Consider the following 18593-nt stretch of genomic DNA (forward strand, 5'->3'; position numbering starts at 1 on the left):
TTGATTCATTGACTTGCATCTCTGGCATTCTAAACAAGGACCCCAGCTTTGAAAATTAGGCATAATAAATCTTGTTCTCTGTGCATCTGCACAGACCTTAAGAATGTGTGCTATGCTTGCAGAATTGCTTTTAACATCTTTCAAATGTTCAATATTTCATTTTAACAATAACTGAGGTAGGGCTTGATCAGTATTGAGGCTGTGAGACATTCACTTGATGAAGCTTGTAAAGGAGGAATGAAGTATCAGGAAATGTGTGAAGTTCCAGGGAATATATTTTTTATTTAAAAAATGTCTTAGACAAGGAATGGAAGTTTGCAATAAGACTACATGTTTCACTTGACACCTCTGTACAAGCAGCTTCAACTATTGTGTGGTCAAGCATACGTACTTGACCACACTTGGGAAATCTGCAAATAAATCAGACAGAGTTTTTCATCCTTGGAGAGCTCTATTTATTTGTGTGTTTTATTTAAGGGCATTTCAGATGATGATGATGATGATGATGATGATGATGATATAAGGATCATTTCATATGATAATATGGGAGTGCTTTCATTCTTAGCATCTTAAGTGCTGAGTATATAGGAGCCGTGGTGGCGCAGTGGTTATAATGCAGTATTGCAGACAAACTGTGCTCACAGCCAGAAGTTTGATCCTGACCAACTCTAGATTGACTTAGCCTTCCACCCAGTCTTCCTTCTGAGGTCTGTAAAATGAGGACCCAGATTGTTGGGGGAAATATGCTGGCATTGTAAACTGCTTAGAGAGTGCTGTAAAGCACTATGACATGGCATATAAGTCTTAATTGCTATTGCTATAAAAAACAGCATCTAAGTCAGGAGACCCCAATCCCTGGTCTAGCATCCAGAAATCAGACCATGCAAACAAGCAAAGACCCATCCATAAGATGCAGGCAGCATGTGAAACCATAGCCCCTCTGGTCTGCGGAAAAACCTCTCTCTACGGAACTGGTCCCCGGTGCCCAAAAAGTTTGGGGCCTTTGATCTAAGTGACTTGATACAACAGGCATAGAAGGGAGGAAAAGAAAGCCAAACGTGCAGAGTTAGATATTGTAAATGATCTGCCAGGCTGACTATTGATGAGACACTTTAGGAGAGCAGACTGCTCAACAGTTGCAGGCATGCCAGTGGGGAGGGACTTAATTATATGATCCTGTTTTCACGCAGCGGGATAGCTTTTTTCCAATTTCATGCCCTCTAGAATTCCTAGCTAGGATAGCCACAGAAAAGCTTTGGATCCAATTATTGCACATCACTATCTGTTAGCCACAAATGCCACAGTCCAGTCTGCTTCTATTTATTAATCAGAGTTAGGCAAGCTTATCTTATTGCTGTTCATTTGAACGTGTTCTCAGCAATTTGATATTTCCTCCTCCTTTATGTTGTAATTTGAATAGTGTCATTATGTCACAAGCATCGGTGTAGCTGGAAACTACCATATGAGGTAGGTATTTCCCAGATAATTAAAAGGCCATTTAGCCAAGTATTCAGATAATGCTGAGATTGACTGGGAAGTTAAGTATACTTGTGTTGGCTTTCAAAATCTTCTTGAAAGCTGAGATTATAGCAGTTGATTGGTCTTGAAGGCCTTGCATTTAATAGCCTGTGGCTGTGATAATATGCATTTAGTTTATTAATATGTTCTTCTGTTTGGAGGCATCTTTGTCTATGAAGACAGTACTCATGTAGTGGATTTTGGAGATATAATATAGAAGTCCAAAAAATAAAAAATAAGACCTGCTAAACTTGAAGACTTGGAATTAAGTAGTGAAAGCAAGACTTATTCAAAGGAGGATACAGCAGTTTTTCCTTAGTATCGGCTCCAGTAAAGCTCACATAAATAGAACTTAAAGCTTGCCCTTTGCCCGACAAGTATATATACTTTTTGCTGTTTTGGGAAGTTTGTCACACATGGATAATCTTGCCCAAGTAAGTAAGGAGACTTGCTGGCCATTTAAGAAGTTTGTTCAATGCTGTTGTATCTTCTAACTTGCCATAGGACTTTAAAACAAATATGTGAAGATCCCTTTGATGTGAAGACAGACAGATATTCTCAACACAGTAGAAGTGAACTCAATATACAGTACTTTAGGCACTGCAAATTTGAATAGAGTAACACTCATGCAAGGGATTAAGCTATGTACTTTGCCATCCTCCTATAGTCCTTTTCTTCTTTTGATCTAGGACAGGAAGATGCGCTAGGTATCTCCACTTGTATTCCCTGGAACGTGAACAGAAAACCTCCACATTTATTTATTTATTTATTTATTTATTTATTTATTTATTTATTTATTTTTAAATTTGTATACCGTCCTTCTCCCTGAGGACTCAGGGCGGTGAACAGCCAAATAAAAACATAAACTACAAACATTAAAATACAATTAAAAAGATATATATAAATTTGGCCCCATGATTAAAAACAATAACAAATAATTAAAAAAACATTTAAAAAAGTGTTAGGCCAGCCTGGCTTGCTGGAAAAAGAAGGTTTTAAGGGCACGGCGGAAGGCACCGAGGTCTTGGATTCTCCTTATCTCTGGGGGCAGCTGATTCCAGAGGGTAGGTGCCCCCACAGAGAAGGCCCTCCCCCTGGGGGTCACCAGCCTACATTGTTTGACTGATGGCACCCCGAGGAGGCCCTCTCTGTGGGAGCACACAGGTCGATGGGAGGCCGTCGGTAGCAGCAGGCGGTCTCGAAGATAACTAGGTCCTATGCCATGGAGCGCTTTAAAGGTGATAACCAACACCTTGAAGCGCACCCGGAAGACCACTGGGAGCCAGTGCAGCTCACGTAGGAGAGGTGTTATATGGGAGCGCCAAGATGACCAAGAACTTTGTCTTTTCTAATCTAATAAATAATTTAATAAATAATAGTACTTGCATTCAAGTAAAAGTTGATAAAAGTGCCCTGGCATCATTCTTGTTCAGGGTGCAGACTCAATTGCAGATTTAGAAGATGGCATGAGATTTTATAGGTAGGCTATCAGTTAATATCCTTGAGTTAATATCCTGGTGGCTTTCTTAATTTAAAATCTGTTTTAAAAAGTATAATTGTAAGAAATGCAGATAAATCAGTAGTACAAGGATTTACATAAAGACTCCATAGCAAAAAGATAGCATAGTTGCATTCTTTTTGAATAAGAATGATTGAAATGAAGAATGATGTAGCTGAAATGTATGAGCACAAAGTGGCATAGCAATTGAGTCTAAATTACTTTATGTGCTCCATAGAAGCCAGATTTTTCCTGAATACTGCATTGTACAATCAATATACATGCACAAGTCATACAAGAGCTCTTCCATACAGCTGTGTTACTTGTGCATTCCTCTCGTTCTTGAGTCATCAGAAAAATGTGCTGGCATAATTTGTGGTACCCTGGTGGCTGAACTCTTAATTTGCCTTAGAAATAAGACTTGTGAGTTGCCCTTTTCTTACAGTTTTACTAGAGATAATTCAAGCATAAGAATTTCTTTGGCTTTGCTAGTTAGTTGGTCTTCTGGAAAACTGGTAGACCTGTATCCAAAAGAGTCCAGCTGACAAGCCAGTGGGGTAGGTGATGACTGCAGAGTGATGCCAGACAGAGATACATGATGCATTGAGAATGTTCCCTCCTGTTTCATTCTGGTTGTCTTCTACCCACTATCCTGTTATCTGGACTTTCTTTGGATAGAGGTTTACTAGTCTTTCAATCACCTGGTTAGGAAAGGGACTCTTATATAACTCTTGTTAATTTCACTCCGTTTCCAAATATTCAAGCTGGATAGCAGTACTGATAGCAAATGTTTGTAATCAGTTGCACCTGGAGATATCCCATGGTGTGCACTACGGGTGTCAAACACGATCGCGTCACGTGATGTATCGTGACATATTGCGACATTTTTTGTCTTTTTGTGGAGCTGGGGTGGGCGTGGCCTATGCGTGACGCATCTGGTCCGTGGGTCGCTGGTTTGACAGGCCTTGTGTGCACAAAATAGTACAAGAAGAGGCAGAATGACATTAATTCCGCCTCCAAAAATTAAAACAAGAGAAAGCATGAAGATTAAAAACCCCATGTTAGGAGAAGCAATAGTAAACCTTTAATCCACTTAGATGAGACAGAACCTGCACTCTTTTCCAGTTTAACCAACACCTTTTTTTAATAAAGAGCTCACAGGTTTATTAGTTTTTTTTTAAAGAAAGAACATTAAATGAATCTGTTGTTCCTCCAGAAGACCAGCTGTATCAATGTTTATAAGGAACCCATGTAATGCCTGAAGAATGCAGGAGCAAAGTGTAGGTCAGGCATTATAGGAACACATATCTTTGCAGAAACCAGGTGTCCTGTTTCTCTACTAGCTCAAGCCAAATGGCCATGCTGGGTAGTGACCAGCAATCAGAGGGGAGAGGGCATGGCAGCAGGAACCTCAAGAATTCATAAATGCTTGGCAAGCATATTCTCTAAAAACAGTCAGACATTTTTGTGTCGCAATTAGCAGGACTTTAAGTTGACCCTAAAGAGGTTTTACAGTAGCTGAGGGTAAACCTTGGAGTTTCCTGTAGAACTTTTCTGGTTGTGAATATTAATGCAAAAGAGGAATGGATATATAATACTACCAGTCAAGGAGTTGAAATTGCTGAAAAGCTGCAGTGTTAATTTCCTTCTATATCTCTAACTGATACTACTATTACTTCTCCTCCTTTTTAGAGCTTCTGGCAAACTGTTCAAGTATGGGCTGCCAACACCATTGTGTCCCAACTCTGAGTGGACCAACATGCTATTGTAACAGTTCCTCCCAGGTAGCTGAAGATGGGAAAAGTTGCAAAGGTAAGTGAAAAATGAACAAATAGGCTACATTTACTGGGTTTCCTTAAACTTCATTCATAAACTCTCCTTCCTTCCTTCATGGGTAAGAACAATGATAGATTGGTTGTTGCAGTTTCTAAGATGCTTATTCAGAGATTTTTTTCCCCTATGACAACCCATCTTTACAAATGTGAGATGCAATTGACTTCTGTGGAAGAAATAATGGACTAAAGATGTTCCACAAAAAGCAGAGCCGATGACGGTGGCAGAAGGAAGAACCAGCAACTACACTGCCTCTTCAGTAATTCCTCTCTGGATAAGGAGAGAACTTCAGATTGCCCACAAGTGCTCCATACAGCTGCCACCTGCTCCTTTGGGTTTAGAGCTCTCAAACCATAGTTGACATGGTTTCACATGCTTCCTTTTCTAATCACTTTGGGTAATTGCTTGTTAACTGCTTTTCAGCTGTTAGGAATCTTTAGGTTGACAGGTTTTATAGCACCAGGTGAATTTCCTTCAATTCTTAGCAAAATTTAACTATATTTAAAGTCTTTTTTAAAAAAAAAAATAAATAGCAAAAGAGTGATCCAAAATTTTGATTTTAGAAAGTTATAAATGTATTAAGAGGACAGATAATTTTGAAATACGATTTTGGAATTAATTATAAATAATCATTTCCATGGGGAAATGCTTTTGTTTTGAATTGTTAAAAAAAACATAACAAAATAAGGCTTTAAAAATAGAGAACTAGATGGAATTAAAGATTACAGTCAGTGGTGGGTTTCAGAATTTTTTACTACCAGTTCTGTGGGTGTGGCTTGATGGATGTGGCATGGCTTGGTGGGTATGGCTTGGTGGGCGTGACAGGAGAAGGATACTGTAAAATCTCCATTCCCACCCCACTCTGGGGCCAGAGAAGAGATGGGGGCGGGGCCAGTCAGAATTTTTACTATCGGTTCTCCGAACTACTCAAAATTTCCACTACCGGTTCTCCAGAATTGGTCAGAACCTGCTGAAACCCACCTCTGATTACAGTTAAAGGAGAAGATCGCTCAAAGTCAACTTGCAAATACAGAATGAAACAAAAATATTTTAATATTGGACACACTGAAGGGTATTTGTGAACATTGGACCCAAAAGTTAATTTTAAGAGTGTCTACATTTATAGGCTATGTTTAAAAATGTTATGGAAGAAGAACAAGATTAACAAGATTTATCTGACAAGAATAAAGCTGATTTGAAAGTGGATTTAAAAATGACAAGATGCAAGAAAGAAAAATGAGAAATAAAATTATCACTTTAAAAGTGATAACAAGCACCTTGAATTGCACACAGAAAGGAATGGGGAACCAGAATATAGCAAGAGCACTAGCACTTACACTTATATATCACTTGATAGTGCTTTACCGTAATCTCTGGGTGGATTACAATGTCAGCATATGGTCCCCATTTTACCTTTCCTCATTTTACCAACCTTAGACAGATGGAACACTGAGTCAATCTTGAGCTGGTCGGAATCGAGCTCTTGGCTATGGGCTCAGTCAGTCTGCAATACTGCCTTCTAACCATTGTGCCACCATGGCTCCTACATTATACCAAGATACAACATAGGCGAATGTATGAACACCCAATATAACCCACGCCATTGCATTCTCGAGTAGTTGTAACTTTCAAGGGGCCTTCAAAGGCAGCCCATGTAAAGGGCATTGCAGTAATCCAGCGAGAAGGTGACCAAGGCATGAATAACCATGAGCAAGGCCTCCCAGTCCAAGGAAGGTCACAGTTGACACACAAGACAAATCTGTGCAAACCCCACCCCCACCTGCCACCTGCTCCTTGAGCAGGAACTGTGAGTCCAGGGGGAACCCCAAATTGCGCACCAGCTCAGCCAGAGGAACCCATGTATAGTCAAGGATGACAAGTAGCTTGTTGATGTACGGGAATTGGAGCAAGGTGTGTGTGCCGTCTTGATATTCTGCAGGAAAGGTCGGATATAAATCTAACAGGCAAAGCTTCCTCCTCCTCCTTAGCATTTTTACTTTGAATTTCTCTTCCACTGGGCACTTTTGTTAGTTGGTTTTTTTATGGTTTTTTTTTTTTTATTCGTGTAAGATGATTTGGATTGAATGGTGTGTAAATTGTAGTAACTAACAGTAACTAAAATAAGTATTTCTCTCCTGACGTTCTTTAATTATCCTTTTTTGCTTAATTCCAACAGACTTTGATGAGTGTTCTATTTACGGCACCTGTAGCCAAACCTGCACTAACCATGATGGCTCCTACACATGCAGTTGCGTTGAGGGATATCTGCTCCAGCCTGATCACAAATCTTGCAAAGCCAAGAACGGTACATCATTTCTTTTTATTCCTGGTTAAATATCTTGTAGGCCATGGCTGCCACTTTATTTTTTAAGTGCCAAAGCTCCATTTGATAGCTCAATTTCTCACAAATATACGTATGTCTGGTGAAAACGCAGCTATTGGTTTTTATTGGTTTCTGTAGCAAAAATTACTACACATTTTTTAAAAAAAATTTTCAGAAACTTTGAAAATGTTAATAACATGAAATGCTTTTTACTCCTAAAATTTTGAATTTTACTCCCTTGAATGAAGTTGGCTTGCTAGTAATTTGCTGTTTTTATAAGAAGCGCAAGTTCCCAATTTGTGCTTCTTTTGCATTCTTTTGTGCATTCTTTTTAATTTGTGATAGGAATCACGTCAGCGTGAGAATCTGCTCCTGTGATAGCAGATTTCTTTTTCTGATCTCCCTTGCTTAAAAGTCTCCACGTAGATTTTGTTGGTTTTCTTTACATTACTGAAAAGAACTCATCCTGTATACACATTGTTGGTCTTTGTTACTTTGAGGTTCCCTTCGCAAGCATATTTGGGAAGTTTTTCCTCTGTATCTCTTTGAAGAAAGATGTGGCCTTCCCTTTGACCATACTTTTCTATTGGATGTTCTTTTCTTCTCAGAACCAGTAGAACGACCACCCATTCTACTCATTGCCAATTCTCAGAACATCATGGCTACCTACCTGAATGGTGGGCCTGTCTCTAACATCAGCCCAACTAGCACCAAACAAACGACTGCCATGGATTTCAACTACATAGAAGACACAGTCTGCTGGGTCCATGTTGGTGACAGTTCCCCCCAGACGGTTCTCAAATGTGCCAAAATCCCTAACCTCAAAGGGTTTGTTGAAGAATGGACTATCAACATCTCTCTCAACTTGCATCGTAAGTAGCATTTTATTCTATTTCAATACCACCAAATAGAATTACAGTTTATTCTTATGGAGAGATATCTGATGCTTAAGGTACAAAGGGCTGGTTGACTTTAAAGAAAGAGGTAATATGGTTGATTTTTTAAAAATTCTGGGTTTTTTTTGTGTGTGTAATAGTTGTTGGTTTATGCCAGTTGTTGTAGATTTTCTGATTTTCTGATTCTAGCATATGGCTGTGGAAGAAAAATATTTTGGATATAGTAACCCCACAGCCTCCTTTACCTGCTCCTGATCTTCCTACAGAAATCCTCCTTCTCACTCTTTCTATTGCTGGACAGATCTGAAGAAGGATCTCTTAGTAAATTCACTCTCTGTCAATCTCCATCTGAGAACAGGGAGCACCACAGAATACTATGGCTCCTATACCACCTGATAGGATTTTATCTCCTTGGTTGGCAAAACTTTTGACGTTTATTTAATCACAACTGAAATGAATCAGAGAAGTAAAAGAGGAAGCATTTGGGAAATATTTGTTCATAGACCTCAAGTTATTTGCATATTTCTGTTTTATAATGAAGAAATCTCCCCTGAAAAGATTGGAAAACAGTCCACAGGGGATGAATATTCTTAATTATAAAGAATTCTTAATCTTTTTAATTTATCAAAATGTGCTGGACTTTATTTTTAATGTAAAACTTGTACCTGATTAAACTGCAGAGCAATATTTAGGATTAAGAAAATCTAAGTGGAGAACCAAGGAAATAACTGTAGCACGATGGAAACGCCATAATTTTTAGTCTAGAGCTGGGATTAGGGAATTGTAGATCTTCACAGGTCTACCTTGATGAAAATAATTACCAGTTCAACTTCTCAATCATGTCTGAGTAAATTTATTTGTGCTCTCAGTCTCATTCACTGACTAAAGTATATAATATGGTCTGGGATATAAAGAGACACATTTTTAGATTATTTTTTTATTAAAAGGTACAAATAAGAGACGGACTAAAGAGAATATCTAGTAGAATTGAAAAGAAATATAAACTGATTTTCAGAGTAAATATACTCTGAATGAGATCTTCCAAAATGTATGTATGAAAAGATCACTCAGTGGCCCAGTATAAAAAAAAGCTGACAAAAAAATTACCAAGTGGTCCCCAACCTTTCTGGCTTGGCGGCCAGCGGTGTTGGCATGGGGGGGGAGAAGAGGGGATGATTTTGTGCGTCTGCGGCTTTCACAAATGCAGCTTTGCGCTCGCCCACCACTTCTGCGGCCTAATTGCAAGTGGGCTGTGGCCTGGCACTGGGTAACGGACAAGGGGTTGAAGACCCCTGTTCTATACTATATCTCCAGGGATTGGATGGAGTTTTTGGATTCTTCATTTTATTCATTTTTTATTTTAGTTGTATTTATTTTTAGTCATTGGTAATATTTCTTCTTGGAAAGAATGTGCACAGATTTGATGGTCCCTGAATCTGAAGCAACAAGGCCGCCATACCGGTATCTTCTTTGACAATTCTGACATATGTAGACCATAAGTGGATACCAAACTCTGGACTGGTGTATACATACTCTGAATGTGGTATACTTACTTGCTAGGTCTGCAATGCCCTGCAATTTAAATCCATTTAAGAATGGGTAAAAATAAAAGTGCTGAGCCACCACAGATGTCTGAAATTTCTTTTTGCAGTTATTGCATTGGGAAGTGAAATTTTTTGGGTCAAGGCAACTTTCTTACACCACATCCAGGAAAATTCATAGCATCCTATAATTTATCATAAAAAAAAAGTATTGTTGGATAGAAAAAGAAGCAAGAGGCAGAAGATTAAAATAAGTTCTTAAAGGAATAGATAGAAGCCCAATTCAATGTCTTGGTTTTTTAAATGGAGTTTGACATGTGATACACTGTGCCTTCTTTTGACAATGCATCTTTTTTGTCTGAAGTTCTCAGATACATGAGATTTGGGGGATACTTGGACAGGAATGAGTTCATAAATCCCAGGGGGAAAAGAAGCCAAGTTAGATTTTTGTTTTTTTCATGAACCAAGATCCTGATAGATTGATTGCTCCTTGCATAGAGACCCTCTCTGATCCATATTTAAAGTGCAATTGCACTCATTGTTTCATTGTCACATTGTGTTAGGAAGTCAGTGGCCTAGAAGAATTGATGGTAAAGTTATTCCTCCTAAATCCATCCACAGAAAAAGTCAAAGATATACCCGCAAAACTGTATACCTATTCTAATGCTGTGGTGTGTATTAGTATTCCATGCCATGTCTGGCATATAATCCACCAATGTTCTACTCTTGTATATTCCATACAAGAAAATTTACCACACTTAGATTAAACTAGTGTATCTTGTCTTCCTCTTAATAGTAGAATAGTTTAGGCATGTGGCCACATTTCAGAAAATTTTGGAAAACTCTGCCTAAATTGATTTTAAAATAAAAGATATGTACTTTTTCATTGATGTGTTGCATACTCTCTTCCTCCAGTGACATTGTTGTCCCTTTCTGTTTAGCCTTGTCCTCCCCCTTCTCCCGCCAGGAAATTGTGTAATTTCAGAGACATCCCTTGGGTTGCTCAAGTGACATCCATGTATTGTTTTTGCTTATTACTGAGTTTAGTGCTGAATAACCTTTGGCAAAATAGACTCTCTTTCTCAACTTGGAAGTAGTGATTGAGCAATAAAATCTCAAGCCATTTGGAAATCAGGATGATTCATATAGAATAAGATGTGCAGATTGTGGTTGTGTCTTCTTGGCTCTGATGCTGTAAGGAAATATTGCTAATTATTTATGGCTTGATCTTTTTCATAACAGGCAGGCAAGGAAGGAGCCTTAACAAAAGAGGAATCTCTTCTATTGCCAATAACTGTGGCTTAAGTAGATCAGAATTCTGTATGTGCTGCTCTCTTCACCCTGTTCCATTCACTTCTGTAGCTTAGCTTTTTGGGGATAGAAACTGAAGGCCATGTGGATTTCTTTCAATAGTTATATTTCTCCCACTCACTCAATTTCTATGGTGGCTTTCTGTCAGATGAGAGACCACCTGGGAATCTCTTCTTGTAAATGGGATAGATCTTGGGTCCAGCTGAGCAAGATTCATGTTTTAATGCCTGTGGAGTTTCTGCAGAAATTTGTCAGTATGCTTGTATTCTAAGAACTCGGTATTGATTTATGTTAACAAAATTTGCCCTTTCCTAGTTCCTGCTTTGAAAATTCTCCTTGGATTTGTTTCTTCAAATGAAACAGACATGGTGGTTTAAAGTTACCAAACTATTACGTTGGGCTGTGAATATGCCCCTTGGTTCTTTAGATATTGTACCATTTAAGAATTGGTAGCAAGTTTTCAGGTTTAATCTTCAATTTTAGAAGAAATAGGAATAAGATAGAAATATATCCATCTCTTTCCCCCATCCTGCCAACAGCTGTCTCTCCCCATTCTTCTGCCAAGCAAAAATAACCTGAATCCTTTAAATCTGAAAGAAGGGATGGAAATGACATACTTCTACTGTAGCTTCTTAAACTGGTTTGTCACAAAATATTGAAAAAGGTCATTGAATGATAATAATAAGTTGCAGATGACCAGGATAAATACAAATATGTCCTTGAGACAATTAACATTTCCCCTGTGTGTGGTATCAACAGGATATCGGCTGTGCTGAGCTGTTGCCTAGCATCTTGATATATTGAAAGGGTAGGTTGAGTGTTTAAGAGAACAGTTATAAGCATGCTTCCTGATCGAGGAATTACTAGTTATTTTCTTATTTATTTGGAATAGCCTTATCCTCCCCCCCTCCCCCCCCCCCCCCAAAAAAAAAAAAAAGGTGCTAACTGATGTTAAAGTGGAACAAAGCATTTGGGTGGGGAAAACATGTACAGGTCTTCCCAAAATTTCATCTATTTCTACACTCTGTTCCTGAACGGATAGGTCATAACAGAATCCTAAACAGGAAGGTTGCAATAGCATTAGATGTGAGTCTTTGCAATTCATTTGTGACGTTATAGTAGGAAATGCAGTTGGAAGAACATGTAAATGCTAAGCTTTTTTGTGTGTGTTTTAAAGAATAATATATGATGTTCCACGATTATCTCTACATGAGTGGTATCGAGCTCCATGTTCACGATCTTTATTCCTTCAAGTAATGGTTCAAATGTTCTTTTGTTCTTGAGAAAAGGACAAAGACAAAACGGCAACATCTGGATGAGAGGGAGAATATTAACAAATATTAAAGAGGAAGAAATACAGAATTTTAAAAATACTATCTGATCACTTTTTGATTCATGTTTGGAAGCTATTTGTCCCAACAATTGGTGTTTCAGTTAGCTATTGTAGTAAGTAAAGAAAACACTATGATAGAGAGAATGAAGTGGGATAGGTGAGGCCCTGATCAAAAGCCATCAAGCCATCACGTGTCATTATTTCGATGTAGAATGTGGCTTTTTGTTACAATATTTCACTTGAACAGGTCATACTCCATCTATAACGAGGGTGTCCAACCTTGGCAATTTTAAGATTTGTGGACTTCAACTCACAGAATTCTAAGTGATAAAAGCAGTGCTGCCACTTAAATATCAGAGAAAAGTGCCGCAGCCAGAAATCAAAGTAAGAAATTGAAACAACGTTTTTATCTAGATGTATATGTTGAATCTTCCTTTTTGATTGGAAAAGCAAATTCTGTTAATACAGAATTTTGAGAAATAGGTTCAGAAAATAGCATTGCTATGTTACAGATACATCACTATGCTTAGGAAAGCTTGTGAGGACTATTCAGGCCTTGGCAAATCAATCAACCTTTATTTTTGGCCTGGACGGCCTCCTGCAACACTCTGCTGGCCAAAACAGGTCCCATCTCTCCCCACCCCACGCCTATGGCCAGCCCACGGAGAACAACAATGCTGATCCAGCCCTCAACGAAATCCAATTTGACACCCCTACTCTAAACTATCCCATTTAGCAAGACTTGGCCTGTGTGTGTGTGTGTGTGTGTGTGTGTGTGTGTGTGTGTGTGTGTGTTAGTTAAATACTGCAAGATGACAAGTGTGATGGCCTGCTTCAGTACATCCAAGATTACTGCAAGCAGGTATGGTTTTTATCACAACATTGCGTTCTCGTCTTACAGATTTTGACATCCTGTTCGTGGATGTTGCTCAGCAATACTAGGGGTGACAGTGAGCTAGTTTATAGGCAGTGCTAAATCTGCACTGATTTTTTTAAAAAAGGAAAATACAGAAAATCACAATTTTCCAACTGGTAAATGGTAAATGCTTTGGTCTAAGTAAATTTGGCTAATGTAACTACCAGGCATTATGTTAACATTTTGTCTTATTTTAGTTCCATATTATTACCCAGCCCATGAGTGCTTCCAGAAATTTGTCCACTCATTGTTTGTAGTATTGAAAAACTTCCCCTTATAGATTTATAGCTTGACTTCTCCATTTGTAAAATTCAAATCCTGCCTATGAAAATACTTTGGGTCTCCTGCTTAAATCGATAGGGTGGATTGTGACTCAGATATAGTGGCTGATCCTATTCTGAACTATTCAAAAGTGTTTGTGTTTTTTAAAAAAATCTGGAATATCATTGACAGTGGCTGATCCAAAGTCACCTGGTGATAATAAGCTGTGTGGCTGAGAGAGCTTCCACCTGGTGACTCTGGTTCTAACCTCACACTCTAAATTCTAAATTCTATTTCCCCAAAGGTGGCAAGAAAGGACTTCTTAAATATCATTTGGTGAATGGCAGATAGTGTTCCCTATCCTTGCAGTTGATAAGCAATGTTGTATAGCTTCTAACCTCTTTGCTGATTTGGCTGTGGAGAAATGTATGCTTTCTGGACGTTAATACTAAGGTTGCTTTGAGACAAGTTAGTTTTAAATAGTAGTCTGGGAATTACAGCCTTTTAATTATGGCTGGATTTTGTAAATATTGTCAACCTTTCTCATACCACCTCCAGCTTCCTTCCTGCAGTCAAATCATAGATGTATCCAATGTCAGACAATCTGCTGATCAGAACTAGTGTATGGCTTATGACTTAAGATGTACCTTGCCTTTCCCAGGGCAATGAGATCTTTGGAAGCCATAGGGCAGTGATGGCTAACCTTTTTGCCATTGCATGCCAGGAGCGGGGGCGGGGGGGGGGTTCGCGCGTGCGTGTGCCCACACCCATAATTCTATGCGCCCTGCGCATGCGACCCTCCCCCCACTCCCCTTCTCCTGGCACACGATGGCCTGGTAGGCCCGTTTTTCTCTCTCACCTGGCTCCAGTGCCTCTCTAGGAGTCTGGGGAGGGCGAAAATGGCCTTCCCCTCCGCGGAGGCCCTCCAGAGGCCAGAAACAGCTCGTTTGCCAACTTCCAGTATGATATGGTTCTGATATGGCTGCACGTGCCATAGGTTCGCCATCACGGCCATAGGGCTTTCATGCTAGAAATAATCCATTATATGCAATGATTTCTTTGTAGTATCTTAAGCTAGGTGCTTGTTTGAGATTCTCCTCATTGTCTGGAGAATTAGCTTTTATGACAGTCCATTGCTACTAATATTTGTTTATTTATTAAAACTGGGTAGAGTAAGCAGTTACTATGCTATTGGAAAGCAGCCAGATCTCACTGGAATAATTTTGTATACTAACTAGACAGTTGGTTACCCAGAATGTTTCCTAAAAATAGAAAAAAATATTCCCAAGGCAGGAAGATATAATTTGGCTGTAGTCTTCCTTTATTTTACCCCATTATTTGGGAATGAGGAAAGTTGCTTTCTTGTGGCTGTTCTGCTACTTTACTCATACCACAAATTATTTTTTTTAAAGTGAATATTTTGGTGGAATTAACAATAATAGCACCAATTATTTCTTTAATCCTATTTTTTAAAATAAGGCTTGCTTGATACATATACGTAACATCTGTGAATTATGAGATGTGCCTGGTGGGCATTTGAGAGAAATCCACATTTTTCAAAATTAAATCTATGCTGATAGGCAGCAATTCTTCAGGGTTTTGAAAGATCTCCTTAAATGTTTTAGGGAAATGATGTTCTTCGATTTATGCTCTTCGGCTGAGCTATCCATCCATTCCTATACCTTGCTCTTTGATGGAAGAATTTTATAATAAATTTTCAAAATTACTTGCTATTTCTGAACTATTGAAAAGTGTTTATGTTTTTTTTAAAAAATCTACAATATCATTGACAGAGACCTTCCAAGTTCCGGATTAAAATGGAAGACTACTCTTGCCAGCAGAAAGTTAAAGATCCCTGGCTCAGGGCTGAATAGTCCATACAATAAAACCTTGTTTGTTTTCCAGTTGTACCCAAGTGGTTTATCTTCATGGTTTGCATCTATATACATAAAGTGCTTTAACATATTTTTTTTCCTTCTGGGAATCCTGAGCTTGGTTCTTAATGCATGAAACATATTTTCATTAAAAGGCACAGACTATTAAAAGGCATAGAGAATTGCTAAATGGTATTCAGTTTTCCTTCTTGGCCTCTCATATTCTAGCATTTCATAACATTTGCTATTGTCTGTTGCTGCTGTTTTATGGATAACTTTCTTTTTCACTAGTTATTTGGAACCATTCTATCTTACCTTTGGATTTATTTCAGGAATGTACAGTAGATATTTGGTCCATATGCTACTCCTCTCTTCTTTTTGTCTTTCTGGATCAGGATTGCTGGACTTGCTGAGTGCTTTTGCTTTATTTGTGGAGAATGGATTTTAAAATGATTTATATTTACTTTCCTAGTCCCAAGGTCAGGTTGGCAGTCTGGCTTTCTCTAAGTAGAGGTGGGATGATAGAGTTTCTGAGGCAGAGCAGAGGGTAATGAGAGGAATAAATGTCTTCGACCCATCCTCAATCATAGATTGAGAGAATGTGGTAGACAGAATATATCATGATTTAGCCAAGAATTTTATAGAGCATCCCCATGGATTATGAATGCTTTAATTTAGATTCATGAGAAAGGAGTTGAACTTGAGTTCCAATTTTGTATTTCAGTGGCTGGGTAAACATCCCCAAATATCACAACATTTCTTCCCAAAACATTGCATCTACCCTTATACTCTAAGGAAAGAATCTAAGGAAATAAATAGTAAAAGGGATATTACCGTGGTTATTTGGGGGCTTAGTTTGTTTTCTTTACTGATCTTTCATTTCCCTAGATCAGACAGGAAAGCTCACACCAACCCCCCCCCCCCTTTCCCCTTTGTCCAATATATGGATTGAACTAGTTTCATTTCCATGTCTGGTTCAATTTACCAGAAGCTGCTGGTGATTCCCCACTTGAGGGAGGAGAGAAAAGGATGCCAGGTGTCATTGATTGTTTCGGAATGTGGAATGATTTCTCTGCAGTGACCAAAAAAGTTGAAATTTGTGAGACCAAAAAAATGTTGTTTTTCAGCTTTCCTTTGGATGAAGTAGCAAAGCAAAGCAAAGCAAAGCCAAAAAAAAAAAAAAAAAAAAAATCTTTATATGGTAGCATTAACATAGCCTCTCCTAAATGGATGCCTTCCAGTGCTAGTTAGGGATTTGATGAGTCCCAAACCATATTTGAATAAAAAACCATCAAAGCTTTAGCATTATATTACCTTAAACACATAATTTCCAGACTGAACATATCATATCATGTTTTATGGAAATAGGTTAAAATCCAGGGACCTACACAGTGGCTTGCTAACACCGTTGCAACTCTGGTCTGCTAGAGAAGCTAGAAACTACCTTTGAAACTCTGGTTCTGTTGCTTCTTGTGACTATTGGATTTTGCTCCCTATCAGCTGCTTCTTTTCTTGGGTAATAAATGCATCATTGTTCGATATCAATTGAACCAGCCAGGGCATCTCCATTTGCTTAAGGAGAGAAACGGATTTCTCCAAATGATACATATGGAGTATAGGCTTCAGTTGACTAGGAGTCAGTAAATCTCCTTGGAAACAGAGGCCTTGAGATTCTAACAGAGAATTATTACCTCCTCAAACTATATTTCACAATTCTTGGGGTAAAGTCATGCCAAAAATTGATACAAAATCAATATGGATATAAATTTGTAAATATGATTTTCCTACATATAGCTAAAGGTAAAGATTCTCCCGCACATGCGTACTAGTCGTTCCTGACTCTAGGGGGCAATGCTTATCACCATTTTGAAGCCGAAGAGCCAGCACTGTCTGAAGACGTCTCCGTGGTCATGTGGCCAGCTTGACTCAACGCCGAAGGCACACGGAGCACTGTTACCTTCCCACCAAACTGGTCCCTATTTTTCTACTTGCATTTTTTACGTGCTTTTGAACTGCTAGGTGGGCAGAAGCTGAGACAAGTAATGGGAGCTCACCCTGTTACACCGTGCTAGGGATTCAAACCGCTGAACTGCCGAACTTCTGATCGACAAGCTCAGCGTCTTAGCCACTGAGCCACTGTGTCCCTAGATACATATACCCTACATATAGACCTTGCTTAATAATCTGTTGCTTAGCGACCGTTCGAAGTTACAAGGCTATTTAGGATCTGGTTCTGGAGTATCGATAGTCACATACCCTATGATCACATGATTGTGTTTTGGGCACCTGACAACTGCCTTGCATTTGCAACCACTCACAGCAGTGGTACTGAACAACAGCAGCACAGTGGTGCATCATGTGCCTGCTTCTTAACTCAATCAGAATAGAGCTGAAAAGGATCTTGGAGGTCTTCTAGTCCAGCCCCCTGCTTAAACAGGAGACCCGATACCAGGGGTGTCAAACTGGCGGCCCGCAGGCCAGATGCATCACCAATAGGCCATGCCCACCCGGCTCTGCAAATGGGGGAAAAACATTGTGATACATCACGTGACACTATCGAGTTTGACACCTATGCCCTATACCCCTGATGGCGAACCTATGGCACGCTTGCCACAGGTGGCACACGTAGCCATATCAATGGGCACGCCAGCTCAGCTCTGGTGTGCATGATTTTCAGGAAGTGACATTTTTTGCTGTCCCCCGCCTCCAGAGACTCCTAGAGAGGCAAAAAACATTACTTCCTGTCCCACCGGGAGTTGGAAAATGGGTCATTTCAGGCCTCTGGGGGAATGGGGAAGGCGGTTTTCACCCTCCCCAGATGCATAGAGAGGATCTGGAGCCAGGTGAGATAGAAAAACAGGCCTACCGGGCCATTGCGAACCTCCCCCACCCCCCACCCCTCGTGGCACACGATGGCAAAAAGGTTAGCCATCACTGCCCTATACCATTTCAGACAAGTGACTGTCATCTTAAAAACAACAACCAGTGATGAAGTACCGACAACTTCTGAAGGCAAGCTGTTCTACTGTTAGGAAGTTATCCTAACTGTTATCCTCACTGTTAGGAAGTTTCTCCTTAATTCATACTCTGGTTTCTCTTCAGATCATATAAATCTCCTTAATTCCAGGTTACTTCTCACTTTGATTAGCTTCCATCCATTGTTTCTTGTCCTGCCCTCTGGTGCTTTGGAAAATAAGTTGACCTCCTTCTCTTTGTGGCAGTCCCTCAAATACTAGAATCCTGCTATCATGTCCCCCTTAGTCCTTTTTTTTCTCTAGACTAGCCAAAC

General features: G+C 39.3%; 1 protein-coding gene across 3 annotated transcripts in view; it reads left to right on the forward strand.

Moving 5' to 3' along the window:
• The window catches only part of LRP1 (LDL receptor related protein 1), a 336417-nt gene that overhangs the window by 125468 nt on the left and 192356 nt on the right, over window positions 1-18593 (forward strand). For all 3 annotated transcript variants that reach the window (XM_034419253.3, XM_034419254.3, XM_034419255.3), the window contains 3 exons: window positions 4709-4828; window positions 7026-7154; window positions 7781-8044. In XM_034419253.3, the coding sequence (XP_034275144.2) occupies window positions 4709-4828; window positions 7026-7154; window positions 7781-8044 (513 nt within the window). The remainder of the gene's footprint in view (window positions 1-4708; window positions 4829-7025; window positions 7155-7780; window positions 8045-18593) is intronic.

This window comes from Pantherophis guttatus, chromosome 2, assembly GCF_059756535.1.
Source record: "Pantherophis guttatus breed Tessera chromosome 2, ASM5975653v1, whole genome shotgun sequence".
Classification (NCBI taxonomy): domain Eukaryota; kingdom Metazoa; phylum Chordata; class Lepidosauria; order Squamata; family Colubridae; genus Pantherophis; species Pantherophis guttatus.